The sequence below is a fragment of the Acomys minous genome, assembly GCF_964271855.1.
Source record: "Acomys minous genome assembly, chromosome: 3".
NCBI lineage: Eukaryota > Metazoa > Chordata > Mammalia > Rodentia > Muridae > Acomys > Acomys minous.
In genome coordinates, this window is record NC_140485.1 from 103,705,154 (window position 1) to 103,729,885 (window position 24,732).

Below are 24,732 nucleotides of genomic sequence, written 5' to 3' on the forward strand. Positions count from 1 at the left end.
GATCCCCTCTGCAATTATGGATTTCTTTCTAAGACCTACAGGGCTGTGCACAGTCTGCAGCCTCCCTAAATTCTCCATCTCATTCTTACAATTCATTCCTTCTGGGCTCTGGAAGCCCCTAGAATAAACCCTAACTTGCTCCTCTTTAAGAATCTTCAGAGGCTGAGAAGTGGTGGCACACGCCTTTAATCCCAGCACTTGGGAGGCAGGTAGATTTCTATGAGTTCGAGGCCAGCCTGGTCTACAAAGTGAGTACTAGGTCAGCCAGGGCTACAGAGAAACCCTGTCTTGAAAGACCAAAATTAAACCAAAGAAGAATCCTTTCAGGTGACAGTTATCTCTGCCTAAAATATTCTTTCCATGCCTTGCCTACTCTCCTGCTTGTCCTTAGCATCCATTCAAAGTTAGTGCCACTTTGGCAAAGCAGCCTTCAGTGAGCATCCTTACTAAAGCAAGCCCTGCCATCTCCTCCAGGAAACAGTCTATTCCTTCACCACAGAAAGCTCTAAGCTTTTTGTCTATCCCCCAAAGAAGAGCACCTATGGCACACTAGACACTCAGTGAAGAGCAAGTTGAAAAAGAGAGTGAGCACAAATCATCAAAGCCCACAAGTCAGCATCCATGTATGTTTTACCAGGCAATAAGATGGAAGGTTAGGATTCTAGAACTTGCTAGCACCGTCATCAATGATGCCACAGACAGCACTGTATTCTACCCTGATTTGATTATCCTCCGTGGACTACTGTAAGGGTAGATCTTCTTCCCAGTCTTTTAATGGCAGATTTCTTAAGAAATGCTGAATTAATTCTCAGGTCTTTTATGTATTAGTCATAGGTTATCTAGTATTTGTTATATTTTTTGTAAGCTGGTTAAAAGAAAAATCAATTATTAGTGGCATTAAACCCAAGTGTAAGGAAATTGACTATGTTTAAGGAATCAAAACTTCTTATGGAGAGCCACATGCCACTCACTCGTATCTTAGCAGAATACACACACACACTGAGGTCTCCTAGCTTACTGAACTCAGAAAGAAGGGGCATTTTCTCCCTCAGTGTGGACGGCATGTCCACCACACTAGAGGGGGCTGTTGTACTGTTTACTTAAAGTTCACTATGATTTTTATATGGAGCTGATGTGGCTTTTTAAAAACTTGGCATGAGAAACACAGAATAAGCACTGTGCCCTTTAGTCTCCTTCGTAGGAGTAAAACAAACTGGTTTCTGGAGGAATCACTGCTCTTCTTAATCAGTCCCCCTGAATTCACAGTAGTCAAAGGAAGTGAGGTGCCACATCCTACACCCAAGTTCCCCTGAATACTCAGGGTTCAAAGGAAGCAAGGTGCCCACATCCTACTCCAGACACGTTTAACCCAAGGCTACTTAAAATGCCCGGAGAACCGGTGAATTGTGCCATTTCTTGTACTTTGAAGACAAAGAAATGAGCATTATATTTGTTCATATGTATCACTTCAAAACCTGAGAGATGACAGAGTCTGTAATTGCTTATAAAACCCTGCTATAAAACCACCCCAAACTATGTGCTCATAAAATTAGTATTAACATTACTGTAGTAGTGTTAGTATTACTGTCCCTAGAGTCCACAGTACCCTAAGAAAGATGACAGAAGGACAACATTCAATTTTTTTAGGGTAGAGATGAGCAGTATTCAGTAACGTTCAAGAAATTAATAGACCTCGTATATTCAAAGCAAGCACTCTGTCTGCCCAAAGATGTAGTTAAGATTTCAGCTTGGTAATCCAAGTCCGAGTCATCCATTTTCAACACCTGTAGAGTTTACCATTTAGAACAGCACATGGTACATTTTATTTCTGTTTTACAAGTAAAATCTAAGAGGATAAAAATGTTTTTGAAATACGTGGGCAGGCCGTGAGAGATGGCTCAACAAATACGGGAGCACTGATGTTCTTGCAGAGGACCTGAATCTGGTTCTCTGCATGTAGACTGAGAGGATCAACTCCAGCTCCAAGGGTCTGATGCTTTCTTCTAGCCTCCATAGGCGCGCGCAAACACACACACACACACACACACACACACACACACACACACACACAAATAGAAAGAGAGCCACCAAGACGCATCCTTTCTAGGACCAGCAGGTTGTCACCTGCGTGGGAAGAAGCACAACATGCCTTTTCCAAGCACAGATTTTAAGTCCTGTTTTATGTTTTATCTGTGTACCAGCCAGTATTAAACACCACTTAATACAGTGAAAGAACAGACTGTCTTCAGTGACTCAGGATGATGTGCCCTTCCCTTTATCCTCCAAGCCCAGCTGCTAAAGATGCCCTGCAGAGGTCCTGACGCTGTCTTCTCTTTGCTCCTCAGGGCTACTCTATGTTGGCTTTAGCGCCTGCATGTTTGGTCTCTACAGCTTTATGCCAGTCGTCATAAAGAAAACAAGCGCCACCTCGGTCAACCTTTCTCTGCTCACGGCGGATCTCTATAGCCTGTTCTGTGGACTGTTTCTCTTCCACTACAAGGTAAGTCGAGTCAGTGTTTCTTTGTGACAATGGCAGGAATATCAAGTACTGGTAGAGGGGTTACAGGATCTGGTATGGGGGAGTCCTGATTTTATGTGGAGATCCCACAGTTTGGGTATTCATATTTCAACTCAAAAGAAAGGCCACATTTTGTCCTGAGAGAGACAATTGACTGGGGACAGCTGACAACAACAGGTAAGCCACAAGCGCTGGATAAGCTCCTTAATAACCGGGAACAGTTCAACCTAGAAGCTGGGCATTCCGACTCAAGATTAGAAAGTTACATTCAATTCCCACACTGCAGCCACAAAACATGTTTATCCAAAGCCTTTGGTAGATTGTGTTCTTTTTGGAGGAGTGACACGGTCCTAGCAGTTCGGATTTGCAAGTGTCCTATAGCAAACATGAGTGGAAAAGGCCCTTGTGTTTCCTCAGGGAGGTTTCTTAACTAAAACACTAGGATTTGGCGGAAGAAAGAAAAGATGTGTGCCAAGCATTTGCAGTCAGTGTGTCAGGCCCAGAAACGAGAAGAAATGATCCCTCCAAAGATGGCCATCTCTTCAAAAGCAAGACCGCACCGGTTCCTTTTGTGTTGTCATAAAACACCCTGATGGAAAAAAAAAACACCTTTTGGAGGGTAAAAAGGTTTATTTTAGCTCACAGTTCAAAGGGAATCCAATCCACTCATGTGAAGGCAGGCCTGGCAAATGGCTCCATAGCCTCCCCAAAGAGCGCCGTCCAGAGGCCAAATCCTCAAGTGCATACACCTATGGTGGCTATGTCTCCTTCAAAACACAACAAAGACCCTAAACACATTTTCGCAGACACAGGCATGACTAATCGAGTGTGGCGTGCCAAGGTCCACTGGGTGTTTGGGCTAAATAGCTGATAGAACGCCTTCAACGACAGCTGGTGCTGCAGAATAAACCCAGGCCTTCCCGCGTGCAAGGCAAGCAAACTGCACCAGTGCAGCCGTATCCGCACTCGCTCCTCTGCATTTTTTTATTATTTCCGTTTTCATTACTGAATGACAACAGTTCCTGGCCTATTCTGGATACCAAACCCTTCTCAGACATGTGGCCTACAAATATTTCTCCCATTTGCCGGTTGTCTTGTTGCTTTCTTTCCAACAACACTTGGTTGAAGTGGAGCGGGGCTTGGGTTGAGGGACACTTGGAGAGATGGTGAGCTGTGAAGTGTGGCTTCTTGAGATGGCAAAAGGCAAAGCCAGAGTGAATAATCAGAGTTATCACAGAAAGAGCTGGCATCCTAGTCCAAAGGGAAAGAGGAGAACACAGGCCTGGCCAGTAGACAGGAGGCCTGGAGATAACTCTGGAAGACTATGCAAACGAATAGGAGAGATGCTATAGCTTTTCCCAAATGTAACTGACAAATTCAAGTTGTAATTTTTAAAGCCTAGGACAACACATTTTGAGACGCATATTTTGTGAAAGGCTTACCACAGTCAAGCTAATTTACACATGTTTTGCCCCCCCCTTTCTCCCTCCCTCCCCCTCCCCCCCTCATTCTCTTTTTCCTTCCCTCATTAAGATTCCACCTTCTTTGGATTCCAAGAAAACGTGGCCTTTTGTTAGAGTCACCTCGCCACGCTAGTGTGCAGCGCTTACTCGTCTTGTAGCTGAGTGTTTGTTTTCCTCTCCTAACCTCTCCTTATTTCTCTGTGTGCTTCTATTTTGCACAGGGCCTTTTGCCCAGTGTAGTGTCAAACCAACAGTTAAAAGGAACTTGCTAAGACTGGACAATGTTTGTTGAAACTCACTATTTCTGAACCCTGCAATTTCTGTGTCCCGAGCTCACCCAAGTCCTCATATGGGTAAAATCATGTTCCTCTCTGGTTGTCCCTGACCACAGTGTTAAGAGAGCCAGCTTCCCTCAAAACCCCAAATATTCTCTAGAGCCGTGAAGACCATTTGGCCACGGTCTTGCCACTGTAGCAGAGTGGCCACCATTTTCCCTTACAGCTAGACATCTGGTCCACTTTGGACCAGTCTGATCCACTTCTTAGCATGAGCTCAGTTCCTATTAGTTAACCTTATAATTGATGCTCCAATGATCATCAACTATATAACAGTTTCATTGGCTCCCAAACCAGATGAGTCTCTTGATCATCTGTTTTGGGATGTTGACTAAAGCCATTGCTCTGAGAGAGAACCAAGGTCATGATTTAGACAGTCCAAAGTCCAGACCCAGCCCAGTATCCCTCAGCATAGGGTTTTCAAAAGTGTGTTCTTATCCTATGAAGCTGCTAAAATGCAGCCCCATTGGCCATCACCCAAAGCTCAAAAATAAGAATGAGGGGGCATATCTAGAAGGATTTGCCTTGCTAACTGACTGCTCCCAACTCCAGTGCTCTCTGAATTTGAGCAATTTAAACATCAAAGCAAAAATGTTTGTAAATTTTATAAAGATAAAAAATAGGCATGGTAATAAAGTGTTAATATGTATGTTTTATGGAGATATTAGAAGAAAAAGATGTTTATATTTTATATATCTACTTTAGAAAATATCTGCTTAAGTCTTGCTCATTTTTATTTCATTTATTTATTTACTATTTATTTATTCATTTATTTATTTATTTTGAGACAGTTCTAATGTAGCCCTCCAAGGTACTTAGTATTTAAAGATAACTTTAAACTCCTCATCTTCCTGTTTCTACCACCCACATGCTGGGACTGCACATGTGTGCCACCACAGCTGGTGCTGCAGGATGATCCCAGGCCTTCCTGCATGCAAGGCAAGCAAACACGGCACCAATGGAGCCCTATCCTGGACCCCCTTGTACATTTTGTACTATTTCTGTTTTTATTATTGAATGACAAATAGTCTGGATAACAGACCCTTATCAGACACATGGCTTACAAATATTTCTCTCTTTTGGTGGTTGTCTTAATGCTTTCTTTCCAATGGCATTTGAGTAATGAAAGTTTTTTAAATGGACTTTTGATGGCATATAGTTTGTTTGTTGGTAAAGAGCCATATCGAACTGTGGGGGGGAAAATCAAGTAACCCCACTACTGCTTTGAGCTTCAGAGCCTTCTTTGAATGCTTTCTATAGTCCCTTCCCTGATGCTACTAGGAATAGCTTCAAAGTGCTTCGTTCTTTCTGCTCTAAAGGAGTAGTCGAGAGCTACAACTAGAGAAGAGAATTATCCAATTCAGGGGAGGATTTTGTAACAATAAAAAGTGCGTATGCGCCAGAACTTCCCAACTATGGCCATGAAAGTCTTTTCAGAATGCTGGTGCATAGGCTCCAGCCTCACCAATCCAGGCACTCTATGCGTCTCATGCTTCAACGCCTGTCGGTGCAGTCTGCTGTTCACCTGTCATCAAACCCTGCTTCAGGCTTACTGTACCTGGCTACAAAAAAAACACAAGAGCCTGGACCAAGTGGAGCCAGTTACGAGACTGCTGCTAAATAGGAACACTGTCAGAACACAATCATCCCAAATGTGGTCTTGATTGTCCTAGGAAACAGTTCCCATCTCTGCAGTAGTCTCGGGAGAGGAGTGGTATAGAGGATCTCATGCTTCTGTGCGGGGGATTAGACCAATGACCTCCGAGATCTCATCAGGTTTTACTATAGCCTGCAGTTAGAATTTATCCTCTCACTTCATCATGATGTGTTTTTTACTACCTTCTGCTATGTCTATAAATGTCTGTAAAGTTGAGAGGAAAGGCGACTTTCTCATAGATGTGTGTGCTCACCCACGCAGAACTAAGTGACTAAATGAGGCTCTCCTGCCCAACGTTCATTATTCGCTTTTTCTTCCTTTATATCCTCAGGAAAAGAAAATCCATTCTTTCTCCCTCCCATTAGCCCACAGCTAATCTCTGTCTTGGTGCTGACTGGACAGTAAAGCTTTTCCCCTGGAAAGCAAGTGTCTTGATTTTAAATGAGACTATCTGGATGGAACAGGGTTCATGCAATCTCTCCATTTATGACTTTGGAAAGTGGCTCTGGGCTTCTGTTCTTTATTTCCCGGCAGCGTTATTGAATCCAGAACAGTAAAACCTGTAGCAGCCCATGGAAAGGCTAGGAAAAGAGCCTTACTCAGCCGCAGAGGCTCCTAAAAGCAGACCCAAGAAAAGATTGACGTAGAAACTTTTCAATTTGATAGTCCTGCCTTTCCAAGGTCAGAGCTTCATAGCACAGGCTCTGTATGCGTTGTGCAAACAGTATGCTTTAGAAATTGAAAATGGCTGCTTTAATAACTTACCACAAACCCAGTGGCTCACTAGGGGTTTAACAACTACTAGTTCTGAAAGTCGGCCCGCTCGATGAACTCCAATCACATTCGGGTGACTATGTTGCTTCTGGTACGCTCTGGGAAGAACCCCGTTTCCATTTTAGCTTCTATGGACTGTAGTTTATATTCCCCTCACCTTCGGTCCCCTTCATCCATCTTCCAAGTCAGGGTATAGTATCTTCAAATCTCACTGGTAGTCTTACTTTTCTATTAGAGATCTTTCCATTATAGTAAGCTTATCCAATCACCCAAGACAATCCCCCTGTCATGAAATCCTTAAGTTAATGCCATCTGCAAAGTCCCTTTTGCTATGCTGAGCAACATATTCTGGGATTTCAGGAATTAGGGTACATTGCTGGGGAGCACATTGTTCTGGCTTCCCCAGGGTAACTACTAATCATCAGAGGGGACAGCTGGGGTATGACGATGCCCTGTTCAGAAACTAGACAACGAAGGCACGCATTTCACCTCCGACACCCTGCCCTCCAGTGGCAGAGCTTCTCAACTGACTTTACAAAGCTATTCCAGTCTCCTGATAATATGTGGTTTTAGTAATGAAATCAGTAATTCATGTGGAAAGAGAGAACGGAATGGAATTAAAAGGATTCCTTTAGTGCCCGTTGCGTGAAGTACGGATTGAACGGTTGAACAACAGGATGTGGCAAAGAATCAGAGGAGCTTTATATGTAAAGTGTGGCTTGCATTTAGTCCTTCGGCTCTTTGTATGCCTACTCTATCTTGATTTCAAGGTGAGATTTGCCATATGCAGTGTTTCAGAAGACTAAATTGGAAGACATTACTGCTCAGCAGTGACCAGCAACCATAGGCTTCTCCCTTTACATGTACAACACAGGGCTAGTAAGCCTTGTCTTGTCCTATTAATTTTTACTATTGGTTTTTAAATTGTATAACTAGATGCAGCACTTAACAATGTGTTATGAGTTCTTGCTGTCTTAGCTCATGCTTGAAAAGCCAAGCCTGGGCTCTCACACATAAAAATATAGAGGTGTTAGTTACATCAGTCATTTTCAACTGAATTCTTTGATTCCTTCCTTTCTTGAATGGATTTTTTCAGGAATAAACCAGAAACACAAAGCATTTGAATGTTATGAAAATGAAACCATATGGTGTTGTGTACAGAAAATTCTTTGGCAGAATAGAGACCAACATTGAATGTGGAGATATTTCTTTCTGTCTGGCATTTAAACTAGAAAAATGATTCCCACAATGCTTTGTCACTCTTTCAAGGTTTATTAATATTGCCACAATTCTCTGTAACCATCTCAAGGTTTATCAATATTGCCACAGACCTTCAGTAATTAATGTTTAGGGGAATTTTATAACAAAGTATTGACTTTACAGTTTAGATAACAAACCCTAGAAGCTGACAAAGAGAAATTAACGCTGTAAACCTTTTTCTAGTCCCCCCCCCAAGCACCCCACTTAGGTTATCAGCTCACAGGGCTCTTCACACACAGAGAACATCAGGAAGCTACAAGTTCCCCCTGTTTGAAGAGTAGTGTCCATAAAATTTTATTCTTACATCAAATGCTTTTACCATCCAAACTTTCACTGGTAAACAGATGAAAGACAGCTTTTAAAATGATTTATCCAAGAAAGTGACTTCAACTGTTCTGTGCCATGTGGCTAGTGTCCGTATTTGTCGATTTTCTTCTGTTTTTGTTGGGAAATATTCACAGTATTTTTGTCTAATCCTTGTACAAAATAACTTATCCTATGGTCTCCAGGAGTTATAAAGCAACCAGAAAAGTTTCTCAATAACTGCCTGTGCTGATACCGAAGATTAGATCCTTCAAGCTCAGGGACAGAGCTCTGTGACACGCTGACCCTCCCTTCGACCATTGGTGTTACAGCCAACATGCCAGCTTCCCGTTCTGTTTTGCTGTTATTGTAAGAGGTTTGGCATGTAAACTTTGGGAACTCTGAACCTGATTCATTTTAATGATATATTATCATGCTTAAAATTTAAAACAACTTCATCCCACAGATATTTATCCAGTGCCTGCAATGTGCAATCACTGCTTTCTTTGCCTTCTTCTTTACCAAGTTGACAGGAACACTAAAAAATCTCCAGGAAGATTAATGAAAAAGATGCGATTCCAAGCCCCAGAAACTTGAACAGGCCAGCAATGCTCAAATGTTTTTAGTGTCCACGTGTCCATGCCAGACAGTTTGCAGTGATGAGAACCTTTCATTAAGAGTGGAATTTTTCATTAGACGTTGGTCAGAATCTTGAGCTGTGCAACCCTTGTTCAGCCTCTGTGGCAGGGAGCAATTTCAGTAATGTGCTTGTACTTTAAAAAGCTAGGGCAAGTAGCCTCTCCCCATGACAACTGTTAAGCATGAGGCTAACTCGTCGCATTATATTTATAAAAACACTCTCATAAGCATTCCACTATATTTCTTTTTGTAAAAGAAAAAAGAAAAAGAAAAAAGAAGGAAAAGATAGTTAAAAGGTAGTGAATTTTAAGCTCATCATGACCACGTGTAAATTGGGAATGTGAGATTTAAAAATTAATACCTAATGACTGTCTTAGGTACTTTAAGACCATGTCAGATAAGTAGAAAATTGAAGAAATTCATAACACAGGCCAAAAGTATTTCACGTGAGTCACCAAGGTCATAGGTTGAAAGTTGAAACTTGGCTTTCCCATGCCCAGTAGCCCTCAGCACAGCCTGTTCTCAGACTTTGTTCTGGAATGAGTTGTGGTGAGTGTTGTTAGCTTTAAGCATTAGGTCTCACTGCCCACATGCAGCCACTCAGATGTCCAGGCTTCCTCCATCATTACTAGAGGATTCTCTAGTGCAAGGATCAAAAATTATGACTTGTAAGCCACATACCTGCCCGTATAAATAAGGCTCTATAGAGACACAGAACTGGCCTCTTTATACACCATACATGTTGCTTTGTATACAACAGCCATGTTGACTTTACTTGCCAGCTAGCAGCTGGAAAATGTCTCAGTGGGTAAGAGCACTGACTGGTCTTTCAGAAGACCCAGATTTAATAATCTCCAGCCACATGGCAGCTCATAACTATCTGTCTGTAGCTTCAATCCCAGGGGATCCAATGCTAGCTTCTGGCTTCTGGAGATACCACATACATGTGGTGTACAAATATATATGCAGACAAAACACCCCCACACACAAAATGATAAAATAAAATAAAACTATTTAGGAGGTATAAAAGTTTATTGATATCTGGGCTAGGCCTTCAGTGGGTATCTCTTGTGAGTTAGACTGGTGACATGTAAAGATGTGCATTCTGTGAGTGTCTGTCACTTCCTCCCCATTCTATTGGTTAGAACTCATCCCCACAGCCACAGAGAGGTTGGGAAATATTGTCAGGCCATGTATGTAACAGATAAATAAAATAGATTTAGTAAACAAACATCCATTTTTCTATCACATTAAAATTTTCTATTTACCAATTATTCTGGAAGGAATAGAAAGGGTGGGGACAAATTGCAGAGCATTCCCAGAATGACAGAGGTCAAATTTCCATCTATGTGAGTTTATTGTAAACTCCAGACCACAAAGGTATTTCAAACTCGTTACACCAGAACAAAGTATGAGGGGAAAAAAGTATTGGAGATGGAACCAAAGAAAACATTTGTATTTGGATTGCACATGGCAGATAATAAACAGCTAATTGTCCCCTGAGAGGATGCAGGAAGTGTGCTATCACCAAAGTGCATGGTCTGGCCCTACCCCACACACAAAGATGCCCAATTTTCACAGCAAGCCTATAAAGATTCAGTTCCTATGGACTAGGATATGAATGATCCGAGTTCACAGAATCCATACAATCTTTATGCTAAGGTAAAAAGCGCGGGTGGGGGCCTGGAGGGATGGTTCAGAGGTCAAGAGCACCGCCTGCTCTTCCAGAGGTCCTGAGTTCAATTCCCAGCAACCACATGGTGGCTCACAACCATCTGTAATGAGATCTTGTGCCCTCTTCTGGCCACCAGGTATAAAGCACTCATATACATTAAATAAATAAATAAACTTAAAAAAAAAAAAAAAGATTGGCTCCAACATAAATGGTTAAAACAAAGCCACAGCTTATGGCCTGTCCCATTTTCAAAGGAATAGCCATTTTGTCCCTTGAGCTGCTGTCCCGATATCCCACAGAACCCAGATAATGAATGATAGCATATCTTCCCACGGAGCAGAGAAAGGAGCTGAAGAATTCCCATTCCTAAAGAGGCTTCTTCACTTCCCTCAGGTCTGCCTAGTCACTACACTATCATGTCTCTCCACATTGGAGAGACTTTCAAACTGACAAAGTGAGCCAGCACCTCCTTCCCTGAGTAGGTTTGCAACTCATGGTAGAATCTTCGAGACCTGCCCCCTTTGTCTGCTATTCAGTTTTATCTCTGTCTTTGCTCACTTGCTTTCATTTTTTTGATTGGCTTTTCATTAAGGCAGTGAGGAATTCTATGGTCTTGCTTCCATCTGACCACTTTACTCAGAAACAACATTGTTGGCATACTTACACACACCCTTACCCAAGCATGTGTCTAAGTCCATATGCACACACCTGGAAGGATGCCCATCAAAGCATAGACAAGGCCCACGGTCAGCCAGAATGACACTCACAAGCCTGTGCCTGGTGGTAAGTTCCATCTCTACTACCTCCTGGGAAATTCCTATCCATTTTGTACAATGGATCCATCTGGGATCCTAACGATGCCCAAAGACTACTTTTCACAATGTTTTAAAGATTCCTAAATAAGACAAATATGACTCCAAAACCAACTGTATTGAAGCTCTTAAAATATTCTTTCATTGTTACTTTTAAGACACTGGGACTGATTATGTAGTTCAAGGCTGACCTTGAACTCACATAGATCTGCCTGCCTCTGCTTCCCAAGTGCTGGGGTTAAAGCTGCACGCCACTACACTTGCCAAGATATTTTAAAATGTGATAATATATTAATATATGAACCACATGATTCAAGCTGTTGGTAGTGCCCAGTTCATTAGACAGAAATATAATGAAGATTTCCATTTCAAAGCAATGTTGAGAAGAAGCAATAATTAAAGAGCTATGTAATATGAACTCATCACTATTATACCGGTGAGAAACATCAAATACTGCTAAGAATGTTGTAACATGTTTCTTACATTAATGTTTAGGTAAATGCTAAATGTTAGCTTCAGGGTAGTGACGATAAAGGTCAAGATCTTCCATTCAGACCATGGATTCCTCTGCATTAGAGCCGAGGTCTCAGGGTAAGAATCTCTGGTGTGTTACTGGAGTGGTGGCAGGTGACTGCGAGCCCAGCACTTGGGAAGCAGAAGGAGAAGGAGTGCGTTGTTTGAGATTAGCTGTGTGACATGGGGAGGTTCTGTTTCAAAACACAGAAACAGAGAACTTTGTGATTTGGTGCTGTTACAACAGCCTTGAGCAGAAGTTATTTCTCTTAGTGTTAATTTCCCCATTAGTAGCAACAACAAAAAGCTGTTGGTAGTACTGAGTTCGTAAGAATAGTTGTGAGGAGCTAATGATATGGTCCATTTTAGCATCAGAACCCAAGTGTTTCGCCTGCAAAATGTGTTCTTAGTAAGGTCTCTTAAAAGTTTACCAAAAAAAAAAAAAAAAAAAAAAAAAAAGAATAAGATGTTACAGAGTTCCTTGTATGTCGGGTCCCAGCCCGTGGGAAAAATTGAATCAGGGTTCACCTGAAAGAGGGAGTGGGCATTGAAAGTAGGATACAGAGATGGGAGAAATAACGAATCAAGTCAGGAAATTTCTGATCAAGATTCACTTTAATGCCAACTAGCAGGAACATATATAGAGCAAGGTCAATAGGATCTATTCTTATCTCACTCACCCTAGCCCCTGGGCAAAAATACAATAGCCTAAATCGCTCCCTGTAGAACTTCCTAGTTCTCTGAGTAGTTCCTTGTAAGAACTTCCTAGATCCTCTGGGTGGTTCCAAATTGAAACTTCTCTACTTCTTTCAAAGGTAAATTGTCCAAGGGTAGCCTAGAACACAAGACCTCATGGTGAGGTAAAGATCAGCAACTCAAAGGCTTACAGCCTAAGCACAGGATTTCTGACATGGCAGAATTTGGGATGGGTTCCCACACTTGTATTTTGGGATAGAGACCCTGCCATGTAGTTGAGCTCTTAGCAGCATCTAAGGCATGCTGCTGCTTTGTAATATGAGTGGAGAGGGATGTCTTCAACTTCACTGTTTATGGATTTCATTGTATGGAAAGGAATGAAGAAGAACCAGTGTGAACCAGCCACCCTGAACCAAGATGGGAGGGAAGAAACACTGAAGCCATATCTTCCACCAAATGATGAACTGAAGTCAGCACGTGCAGAGGCAGGGAGAACATTCCTGGTGTTGTACTTCTAGTGCACCCTAGAAGCTGTGGTATGAGGCAATAATTTGTCCAGAGAGAGAGATAGAGAGAGGGAGAGAGACAGACAGACAGACAGACAGACAGACAGACAGACAGACACAGACAGACACCGATACAGAGTCAAAGAAGTAGACAGACGGTTGTGTATATATTGTTCATGGATGACAAATATAGACGATACCTATAGATTCTGAAAGAAAAATATCTAGTACTAATAGTAGTAGAACACATAATTCCACTTGAATTTTAGTCTTAAGAAATTAAGTAACTCTATTTTTATAATAGGTCCAAAGTTTAATTTAAAAGGTAATAATTATGTCAGTGCTATTCAGTGTCTCACATTATTACAGTTCTCCAGAGATTTCAAGGATTTTACAGTGCTATGCAATTCTATAATTATGGCCTTGTAAGATTTTATTGAAATAATCCAAGTTTCTGCTCCCAGAGCTGACATAAAGAGCCTATATAAGACTCTGAAATTTAAAATTGGATATTTAGGAGCATTTAATAGATAGCAGCTATATATCAGGAACCAAACTGCTATTTAGAAATAAAACAGCTATTACAGCCATAATGTAATTTGTTCCTTGACAACTTCACACCAAAATTTTTTTTTACTCATAAATCCATTTATCTCATTCTTCTGTCCTTCCTGCTACTATCAGACACAGGAAAGAGCAGAAGGACCCCAGCGCAGGTGGAGGAAGCCATGTGTCACTTTGTCAAGAGATCTACGCAGCCTGCCATCATCGTGATATCTCTTAGGCCTTGCTCATTTTCTACGAACTGAGGAAGAATGGCTTCCCTGATCATCAATACTTGATACAGATGTTAAACAAAAGCTGAGTGCTCTCCTTGTTCCGTAGCAGTGTGTATTATGCCTAGAAGCTTGAGCACAAAGAATAAAGAAAAAATGTCCACTCAGCAGTTAGGTGTCAAGTAGATGAGTGAGAACCGACTTTAGCCAAGTGTCAGGGTCTCCAGGCACCGTGTCATCTGCCACTGCTAAACCTTCCAGCATGTACCATTTCCTCAGCATCAGGCCACTTATGGTAATCTATGCTCTTCTGGTGGACTTTTCTTCCCCAACTAAATGAGACAGGGTACAAGAAATATTTTGGGAGAGGTTGACTGCAGCTTTGTTTGCTAAGATTTGCATGCCTGATTTAGAAGCCTTTGTTTTTCTCTTCTGAAAGCCATCTTCCTAGAACATCTTCAGGCTACGGAAAAGAGATGAAGTAAATAATGAAAGAACTTAATGGAATAAATATAGGTAGGAATTATACTCTGAATAACATGTAGCTTATGGTAGCAACATGGAAGATAAATGTAATCCCTAGGTGATTATATAGGAGAATAAATACGCCGTGGAAAATGCACTAAAGAACCATATTGACCTTGGGAGGCTCAATCTGTACCTTCTTGCCTTGCAAGCGTGAGGAGTTCAGTCCAAAGAACATACGTCATAGAAGCCAGAAGTGCTGGCAAACACTTGTAATCTTAGCACTGGCAGAGAGGAGACAGGCAGAGATACTGGAGGGTCACTGGCCCGCCAGCCTAGCCTCCTCAATGAGTTCTAGGCCGAGGAGAGACCCTGTCTCAAAAATTAAACAGGGATAGCTCTTGAATAATGACACCCAAAGTCTTTCTCACGCCCTCGTATGCACGCACTCATACAAGCAAACATGTGTACACAGATACACACAGATGCTTAAACACACACACATGCATATGCTCACACACAGAGAATTATATTTCCTACTGATATTCATATTGATACTGAATATTAACGTCTCTCTTTTTTTTCTCTCCCATACCTCATCTGCCTTCCTCTAAAATGGGTTACCATCCTTCTCCTGCCACCATGAGTCCCAACCACACTGCTCTCCTAGATCATACACCCATGCCTTGATCTCCCTTCCCCTGCCTCCTCCTTTCTACAGTTCACCTTCCACCAGCCTCCAGAATGATCCCTTCCAATTACAAGTTAGACGGTGTCTGTCTGCAAGCACCTAGTCCTACTTCTTTCTCATTGCACTTTGAGCAAAATGTAAATGCTTGGTGACTTCTGAACACTGCCCCTGTCTATGGTTCCAACATCTACCCCAAACTATTCCATGATTTCTCTTAGAAAAAAAAAAGTTTTTTTCTCTTAGAAAAGATTTAATAGTAATCATTTCCTTATTGGTCACTAAGGATGAGAATGAGTACAGGGTAAACATTTGTCTGAGAGTCACCATCAGGTCAAACATGAACAACCCTGGATGTCCTTAGGCTCATGTCCTATGTAGGCCCTGTGGCTCTTGAGAATTGTGCTCTCAATGTCCTTCTGTCTGGGTGTTCTTTCTCTGCATCCTGTCAAGGATACCTCTCGAGCCCTTCTTAACATTTCCCTCTATTACAAATCAATCATTAAAACTTATTTTCAGTCTGTGGAAACTAGAGTTATACCCACCCTACCCATTGTCATCATCCAGGCGTATGACACAGTAGGAACTCAGCTGCGCTTATTGGGCAGATGAGTGGGTAGAGAGTATCCAGGACCTTAGCTCACAGTTAATGCTCAATAGTTGAATGAGTGACTAATTGCCAACCCTCTTCGTTTCATGCAGCCATTGAAACAGTCTACCACAAATATGGTGGCTTAAAACAATAGAAACTTAGTTCTCTCACACTTGGGATGCCAGGAGTCTAAACTGAGTTTCAGTGACCAGAGCTAAATTCAAGGGAGCTGTGTGCTGTCCTTAGAGCTCTAAGTAAGGATCTGTTCCCATGCTGTGGCTGTATTGTTTCTCACAAGTCATCATCTATAACCTGCAGGTGACTCACGCTAGCATTCCAGAAAGGGTCTGAGTCACTGGAGGTCGGCACAGATAGGATCATTGTAGTTCTTCATTGACTTTTATCACAGAATTAACGTGGTATCCACAGTGGCCTGAATCCCAAAAGAACTCCACCTTCCCTCAGTGTTCAGGTTTCACAGCATCCAGGATTAATCTCTGAGCAGGCCAACCCTTTCCTCTCCTGTTGATTCAAAAGCAGGAGCGCAAAGTGTCCATGTGACCATTTGGTGACAACGGTCACACTGAATTGGAAATTGATATTGTCGCCTGGACACTTTGCGCTCCTGCTTTTGAATCGACAAACAAAACAAGCCTCAACACTTTTCACATAAGGTCTCTTCCTAAATTACTCCAGCCCTGGGAGCATCTTTTGTTGTACTGAGGGTAAGAGATGCATTCTGATGCAAGGACTCCAGTGGCATGAAGGCCACTGCTCAGTACATCTCCCACACAAATGTAACCCAGACTTGACTGTTGGATGTGAGAGTAACAAGGGTTCATGGGAAAGTTACGTAAAAGAGCCATTGAGCAGCCTTGGTTTCAACTGAGCCTGTAATTAAATACCGCCACAGAGTAAGCCCCTTGACTGTTATAGTCTTTTTACTGGACTCTAGGAAATGGAAATCTACATGAATGAGGCTTGCTATCAATTCCTCAAGCCAAGTGGAAATGTCTGTGTGTCATATAAAAGATAATGGCAGAAATCCATTTTTAGTTCCCTACTGCTGCAGTCATGTGTGAAATCACCCACAGGGGAGGATATTTGCCTATAAAGGAACTTTATCGGGATTGGCTGTACAAACTGTAATATCAAATGAATTGGTTTTGCAAACCAAACAGAAGGCCTCATAAACCAATCAGGAACTGCTGTCAAGACAAAGACTTACCATGGGTGACAATGTTAGGCATAGAGACAGGCTGGGAATGTAGTGGCCACTTCATTCCCTTCCAGCAGCTTTGATTGCCAGAGAAGAAACCATTTTCTGAATAGTAAGTCTTAACAACACCTTAGTTTTTGGATTTGGATGGATTTGGCATTCTCACTAAGGCCTTTTTCCTTTCTGCCCTGATTATATTAGCATGAATTTGGGCTTTGAATTAGCCAGAGAAAGAACGGTTGGGGGCGTTAGAAGAAAGTACTTGTAGTCGCTAGGAACAACTGACTTTGGAGACGGCCAGCAGCTAGTGTGCAGTGTCCACATTAGGTATCTTTCAAGATATTTATAGAAGAAAGGAATGTTGCAATATTGAGCTAGCAAGAGCTAGATCGTTTGATTTTTCCAATGAGAAGCAAGAGAAAATAAAGAGGGAAAGACAGGTGAGATGACACGTACACTTGTGGAGTTGGAAAGTATTTGGGAAAAGCTTGTTTCTTAGCAGAACATTTATTTCTACTTGGTAAACCCAGAAGTCCAACTTTCATATTTTAAACAGGCTTAATAATAACAAAAATGGTTGTGTTAGTTTAGTGCAATGGCATCATTAGGCGGCCCCACATCAATATGTTTGTTTCCTCTGGAGCCAGGTCTGTCTGGTTTCCTTGGCTCAAATAGCAGTTGGCACAGACCAGTGGTAGCAGCTCAAGTCTAGGCAGGGCCCTTTCATCAGAGGATCCTAAGCAGGACACAGCTTCCAGCATGCCCAGAACAGACCACCAGGCTCTCACGGCTATGTACACAACAACTGTTCTTTGAGGCTAAACATGTGCCCCACCCCACCCCCAAACCCACTGAGAAACACATGGCTGCGGTGTAGACTCGCAGTGCTGAGCATCTTCTCCCTCGAACTCCAGGATACACAGTAGATTGGCTACTCACCTTTAAAGTGGACATTCTTCACAAAGTGTCCACCTTCAATCCCTGAGTGACATAGGGGCTCAACAGACTAAGGGCTCCCTTTTAGCTGGTCAGCATTAGAGCGTCATTATATTCAGCTAACGGGAAATGTTTTTCATTGGCATTTTGTTTTGTTTAGTCACTGAAATGTCTTTGTTTCTCTGCGACACTCAAAACAAAATTAGCAATCAGCCCCTAGTTTTAAAATGCTTACATTTATTTACTTGTGGGGATGCACATGCCATAGCTCATGTTTGGAGGTCAGAAGGCAACTTTTAGGAACCAGTTCTCTCATCTACTATGTGGGTTCCAGGGATTGGTCTTGGATCTTTGCAATTAGCAACGAACTTGTCTATTGGCTGAGCCATCTCACCACCCCCTCAGCTCCCTTTTTAAATGAGTTTATAAGAATATATTGGAAACAGTTTTATCCACTAGTTCATCAAAATTAGATATATGAGCATAAAAAAGAACATAATACATTTGAACATTGGTGAAGATTTATTTCTGTCTGCCATCTTATCAATAGAAGATGCTGCCAGATCAGGAATGTTTTTTTTTTTTTAATATACATGTGTACTATGTATTTTGGTCATATGAACCCCCTATTTCCCTTCCTCCAACTTTATCTAGTCACTCCAAATTCCCCTCTCAACCTTATAACCACTTCCTCTTGGTTTTTGTTGTTGTTGTTGTTGTTTTGGTATAGCCAATTAGTACTACCCATATATGTATAGAAAATGCATGTGAGATTATCTTCTGAAGCATGGCAACCTACCAGTGGCCACACCCCCAAGGAAAATGATTCCCTCTCCCTGCTCTCCAGCTATCAACTGCTAATAGCTACTTAGGTGGAGGTGACACTTCATAAACCCCATCCTCTCTGTGCTAGGGTTTTTTTGTTGTTGTTGTTGTTTTGTTTTGTTTTTTGTTTTTGGTAACTAATGAACCATTTTTTTTTCTTGAGAATTTCATACATGGTTTCACTATATTTCTATCACTGGATTAAACACATTTGCCACCACACCTCTTTATACATTACTAAGTGTCAAATCCCTGGTTCCAAGCATCCTAGACAGGCACTAAGCAAATAAGCTGCACTGCCAGCCCTTCCCTTCTTCTGTTTTTCCTCCTATGTATCCAAGAGCTTTACTCTAAGTCTCGTTTCCCTCTAGTCCCCTTTCCCAAGAGACCTCGATATTATTTTCAGATCTCTCTTTTTCTCTCAAGACTAGTAATCATTTTGGATATTAAAACTGTCATGTGCTCAGGAAATGTGGCTCTTAAGGCAGTCTCTTGTACTTTATTTCCCTCTGAATACTGTCCACATTCTCCCATGCTGACCTCAACTGATTTTCCAGGCAAGGAACAAGAGCAAAGCCGCCCTGGAGGCACTTCTCCCTTCCTCGTGTATTGCCAGTGATGTGTTGTCCACTGTCTGCCATCAGTGTAGAATGAATACAATAGGTGTTTCATTGTGCCTTCTTTTGGTTTTAGTGTGGGGATTTAAACACGGTCTCACCATGTAGGCTCAGCTGGTTGGGACTCTACTTTGCCTCTGCCTCTTCAGTTCCAGCATCAAAAAGAGTGCATGCCCATGCCTAGCTCATATGTATTTTTATGTATGTATATAGCATACATTGATTATACATATATGCATCCCTCTCACTCTCTTGCGCCCACCTCACTGTATCACCTCATCTCCTCAGTTCTTCCCCTTCTTCTTCTGTGTCCTTTTAAGGTCTAGATTCCTGATGAGACAGAAAATCGGTAATATTTGTCTGACTCTAGCTTATTGTCTTAACATGATGACTTCCAGTTATGTCCATTTTTCTGAAAAAATTATATGATTCTGTGTATCTTTATGGCTGAATAATATTCTCTATATGTGCAGCACACACATAAATAGCTCAGTGGCTCTCAATGTTCCTAATGCTGTGACCCTTTAATACAGTCTCTTATGTTATAATGACCCCCCCAACCATAAATTTATTTTCATTGCTATTTCATGACTATAATTTTGCTGTTGTGGTCATGATTTTTCTTTTATTGCTATATAAATGCAGTGGCTCTTGTTTCCAGTGCCTGTCACTGTCTCTTCCACCTTGCCTAGTCTACCCATGATGCTTTTCACTGAGTTTACTTAATTTATTGGACTTTTTATTTAAAAATTTTTCATTTTCTTCTGAATCTCAACTATCATGTTGAATTTCTCATTCAGATTTCTGATTTTTTTTCATCTAGGTTTTAAATTGATTTATTTGCTTCATTCATCTCCTTGTTTGAATCCTTGGTCATCTCTAAAACCAGACTCTTAAATTTTGTGTCCAGCAGCATTTCAACCACTTTGCATTCAGCTACTAAAGATTATGAAGTTTTGGAGTCTTGCGTTGCCTGACTTTCTCAAGTTCCTCATGTTCCCATATTGTAAACTGCTGTGCTTGCCGGATCTTGTCTGGATTTGTCTGTAGACCTCCCTAGCGAGCAACTTGCTCTCAAGGCCCCAATACCCAACACTGATTAGTGAGGGGCAAATAAACTCCTGTAACAGCACCACCACCAAGGTAGAGCAGATTGTGTACATATATTTCTATAAGTATAACAAAAGCAAATTCGTTTTAAGGCTGATTTATTTTATGCATATGCATATGAATGTTTTGTTCACATGTATTTGCAACCTGTACATGCTTGTGACATGCAGAGGTCAGAAGAGAGTGCCAGATCCCCTGGAACTGGAGTTATAGGCTAGCCACCATGTGGCTGCTAGGAACCAACCCAGATCTTCTGAGGCAGCTTTATCTCTTCCATAAGAATAAATTGAAAGTTTATTTTATTAGATATTACAATGGCTGTTCCAGCTTGCTTCTTGGGTCCATTTGCTTGGAAAGTGTTTTTACAACCCTTTACTTTGAAGAAAAGTCTATATTTGTTGCTGAGGTGTGTTTCTTGTATGCAGCAGAATGCTGGGTCCTGTTTACACATCCATTGTTAACCTATGTCTTTTTATTGGGGAATTGAGTCCATTGATGTTAAGTGATATTAATAACCAATGATGGTTAATTCCTATTATTTTTATGTTGGTGGTATTAGTGTGTGTGTGTGTGTGTGTGTGTGTGTGTGCGCGCGCGCTTCCCTTATTTGTCTTTGCTGGTATGAAATTATTTCTTGTGTTTTCTTGGATGTAGTTAACCCCCTTGGGTTGGAGTTTTTCCTTCTAGTATTTTCTCTAGGGCTGGATTGGTGGCTAGATATTGTAAGTTTGGTTTTGTTTTAGAACAGCTTGTTTTCTCCATCTATGGTGATTAAGAGTTTTGCTGGGTATATAGTTTGGGATGATATCTGTGGCCTCTTAGAGGCTGTAAGACATCTGTCTAGGCCCTTCTAGCTTTCAGAATCTCTGTTGAGAAGACGGGTACAGTTCTGATAGATCTGTCTTTTTAAGTTACATTGGCCTTTTTTTCCTTGTAGCTTTTAATTTCCTTTCTTTGTTCTGTAGACTTAGTGTTTTAACTATTATGTTGTAGGAGGATTTTCTTTTCTGATCCAATCTAATCAGTGTTCTATGTGATTCTTGTATGGCTATAGGCATCTCTTTCTTTAGGTTGGGAAAGTTTTCCTCTATGATTTTATTGAAAATATTTTCTGGTTTTCTGGAGCTGGGATTCTTCACCTTCTATTCCTATTTTTCTTAGGTCTTTTCATGGTATCCCAGATTTCCTGGATGTTTTGGGTCAAGAATTTTTTAGATTTAACATTTTCTTTGGGACAAGGAGGCAGCTTCTATGTCTACATAGTCCACCAGCCATGGCCTCAGAATTATTTGTCTCTGTAATACTCTACATGTGGTAGGGCTAGTTCCTGAGAGGGCCTGGCCACTGCCAGTGTGCCCTTCAGAGCCTGAGTTTCCTACTGCTTGACCTCCTTTTTGTGTCTGTATATCCAGCTGTTCTCCTCTTCAGAACAGCCTCCCGTGGCAATCGATCTTCCAGACATTGCTTCAGGGTATACCCAAACTACCTGACTTGATGTTGTTCCTTTTTTTTTTTTTTTCAGCCTCCAATGTAGTTCAGTTTCAAACAGCAGGTCCCTCTCAGGATGGTAACTGACTACAACCCTCTGAGATATGGGGCGTGATGCAATGGATTGCTTTACAGTGAGGCCCTGCTACATGAGGAAAAAGTCAGTGTGAGACCAAATGCCATTGGTGTCGGGCTGACAAGAACCATGACTTTTTTCCTGTGGCTCTGGTGGTGAGGCTCTGGTCCTCAGGGATGCCTCTAATCACCAGGCTCACCTGTGGCTCTGGTTTAATCTGCCCTTTTCCCTGGGAGGCTGTGGACTGTTTCCTACATCATCATGCTTTTGTTTGCTCTTTCTTTCTAGCTTTCTTGTCACCCTTCCCTCCCAGAATTCATTGTTATTCTTTCTCTCCCTCCTTTCTTTCTTCCCTCCATTCCTCCCCTCTCTCTCTCTTTCTTATGCTACAGTCTTTCTCTTGTTATTGCTACTCTTCTCATTCACAAAATGTCATGGTGGAAACTGATAACTCACTGTTTTACTCCAGAAACCCTGATCTATTTATAAATGTTCTCTGGAGTTTTGCAGTCTTTCTATTTGTGTAGGTAGGAGTCTGTTGAACTTGTGGGTTTATTGAAATTCAACTTGCACATCTAATGTCAAAAATAAAGTGAAATTTTTGGTCTGCCCTCAATGGTGCACTGAATTCCACACTGACTAAAGAGCAATCATGCCATCTCTCTAAAACCTGTATTTAATGTCTGGCTGAAGAGGCTTATTGTCAGCCTTGCTCCTTACTCCACCACAAGGAGTGACACTGAGCAGTACCCAAGTATTCTCACCACACACAGTGTTTTCCAGACTTCAACAAAGATGAATCAAGATGGAAACAATACGAAAGCATCAGGGATGCCAGTGCTGATGCAGGGCCTGTCCTTCCTCAGCATCTTTGAGCCATGGCAGAAGAAGTGCTGGCTCTCTGACCTACCACAGGACACACAGGCTGCTAGCAGCTTCTGTCGGCTAAGACGATGACCACAGAGAACACTTGGGCAGCCATTCCTGTTTATTAGTCGAGCCAAGCTTCTGTGCCTGGTCCAAAGTACCGAAGGCACTGAACCTCACTCAGTTCAGGGTTGGTCCTGTTTTGTTTGCATATGGAACAGAAAGCAAGTATAGTTCTGCAATTAGTAAGCCAGGCACCCAAGACCACACAGAAATTTCATTTGCCCGATTGGTTTTCGAACCAAATACTCTGCAAATGTGACATCCAGAACTATGGATTATCCCATTAGGTACCTCATTAAATTTTTTATTATGTTTCTATGAGGCTAGAAAGACAGGAGAAAATGGAGCATCTTGCCTTTTGAGAACTAAATTAAGTGTTTCTGTCAGCATCTGTCATATCCAGTGTTTATTCTGGTTAATCCCAATGCTTGCCTGGCTGCTCCCTTTTAGAGGAAATAAAAACTTTCTCTGCTATCTATTAATAAAACCTCCTGGATAACTTCCAAGATAATCCTGTTATATGGAATTCCATGCTATTCATCTCTTGAGAAAAAATTAGAGTGTGTTCTATATGAATTAAATGGAAATGAATTGGAAATACAGCATGTGCTGTCATCCTGAAGTTATGCCCAAGAAAATACCCTGTTGTAGATTTATGGCTCAATCTTATAGTTCTGTGTCCTTATAAATGGTACAGCTACAACAGTGGCAACGAAACTTATATGAATTGGATGTCTGTTGCAAGGTGCCTGTTCCAAGTGTATTACATTTTTATCTAACTTGATCTATAGAGTGATCACACTATACAGGCATTGATGGATGTGGAAACTTGGACCAGAAAAGTACAAGAAATTTGTCAAGAATTACAGCTAGGAAGGGCTGGAGCTAAGACTTGGATCTAGTTTGAGGGTTAGAAGGCAGTGGTAACTACAAAGCTCCATTGTTAGCCTCCTTATTTTCATGTCCAACAAAAGCAGTAGGCACCTGAGACCGTGAAACGGTCTTCTCGTGAAACAAAAAATGTATGCACAGAGCAGCAAACCTCACTCATAACATATTCAAAGAATAAAATAGTGCAGTAAAGGCCAGCTGAAGGATGAGATTGTTGCATGTGGATCTCAGGAGGTGAGTCTGGAGGTGAACAGGCTTTCTGAGATCATGAAGAGCAGCAGCGGGACCCTCATCTTCTTTTCTTGTTGGGGTTTGTTTGTTTTTTTTCCAATTGTGACTCAAGGAATAAGACACATTTATTTTCATTAAGGAAAACCTAATTAATGATTTCAAGTTAATTAAGTGGATCTGTTCCAAGCTGAGTTCAGTATATAAATCCACGTTCAGAAGGGTTACCATCTGGCCTAAATGTGAAAAATAAAGGGACTGGGGGAACGGAGTGAAGAGTGCTGTAGAATGAAAAATCAGAAAGCAGCCTTTAGTATTAGCTACCTTGGTCCTGCAGACAGAAAAAGATGGCGGGAAAGAGTACACTTCAGCAAGTCTTGTAGCCACAAGGGCACCTCTCTGTGCCTTTTCCAAAGTTGTCCCTTCCGTTGTTGAACCGGTATCCCTTTAGCTAGTTTACAGTCACCATGTACCTCACCTTCCCACTGTCTGCGTCGCTCTCCTAGCTCCTGCTCTACCCACTTCGTGCATCGTGGTCTGCTTCTCAGTTGCTGCCTGGAAGATCTAGGCCAGTGTTTCTTCTCAATCAGCCTTCCCAATGCTGCGACCTTTTAATACACTTCCTCTTGTTGTCATGACCCCCAACCATAAAATTCTTTCTGTTGCGACTTCATAACTGTAATGTTGCTACTGCTGTGGATCATAATATAAATACCTGACATGCAGGAGATCTGGCAGGT

At 41.6% G+C, this 24,732-nt stretch overlaps 1 protein-coding gene across 9 annotated transcripts in view; it reads left to right on the plus strand.

The window, feature by feature from the left end:
* Positions 1–24,732, plus strand: part of SLC35F1 (solute carrier family 35 member F1) — a 487,869-nt gene that overhangs the window by 457,892 nt on the left and 5,245 nt on the right. For all 9 annotated transcript variants that reach the window (XM_084777332.1, XM_084777331.1, XM_084777329.1 and 6 more), the window contains one exon: positions 2,346–2,500. In XM_084777332.1, the coding sequence (XP_084633458.1) occupies positions 2,346–2,500 (155 nt within the window). The remainder of the gene's footprint in view (positions 1–2,345; positions 2,501–24,732) is intronic.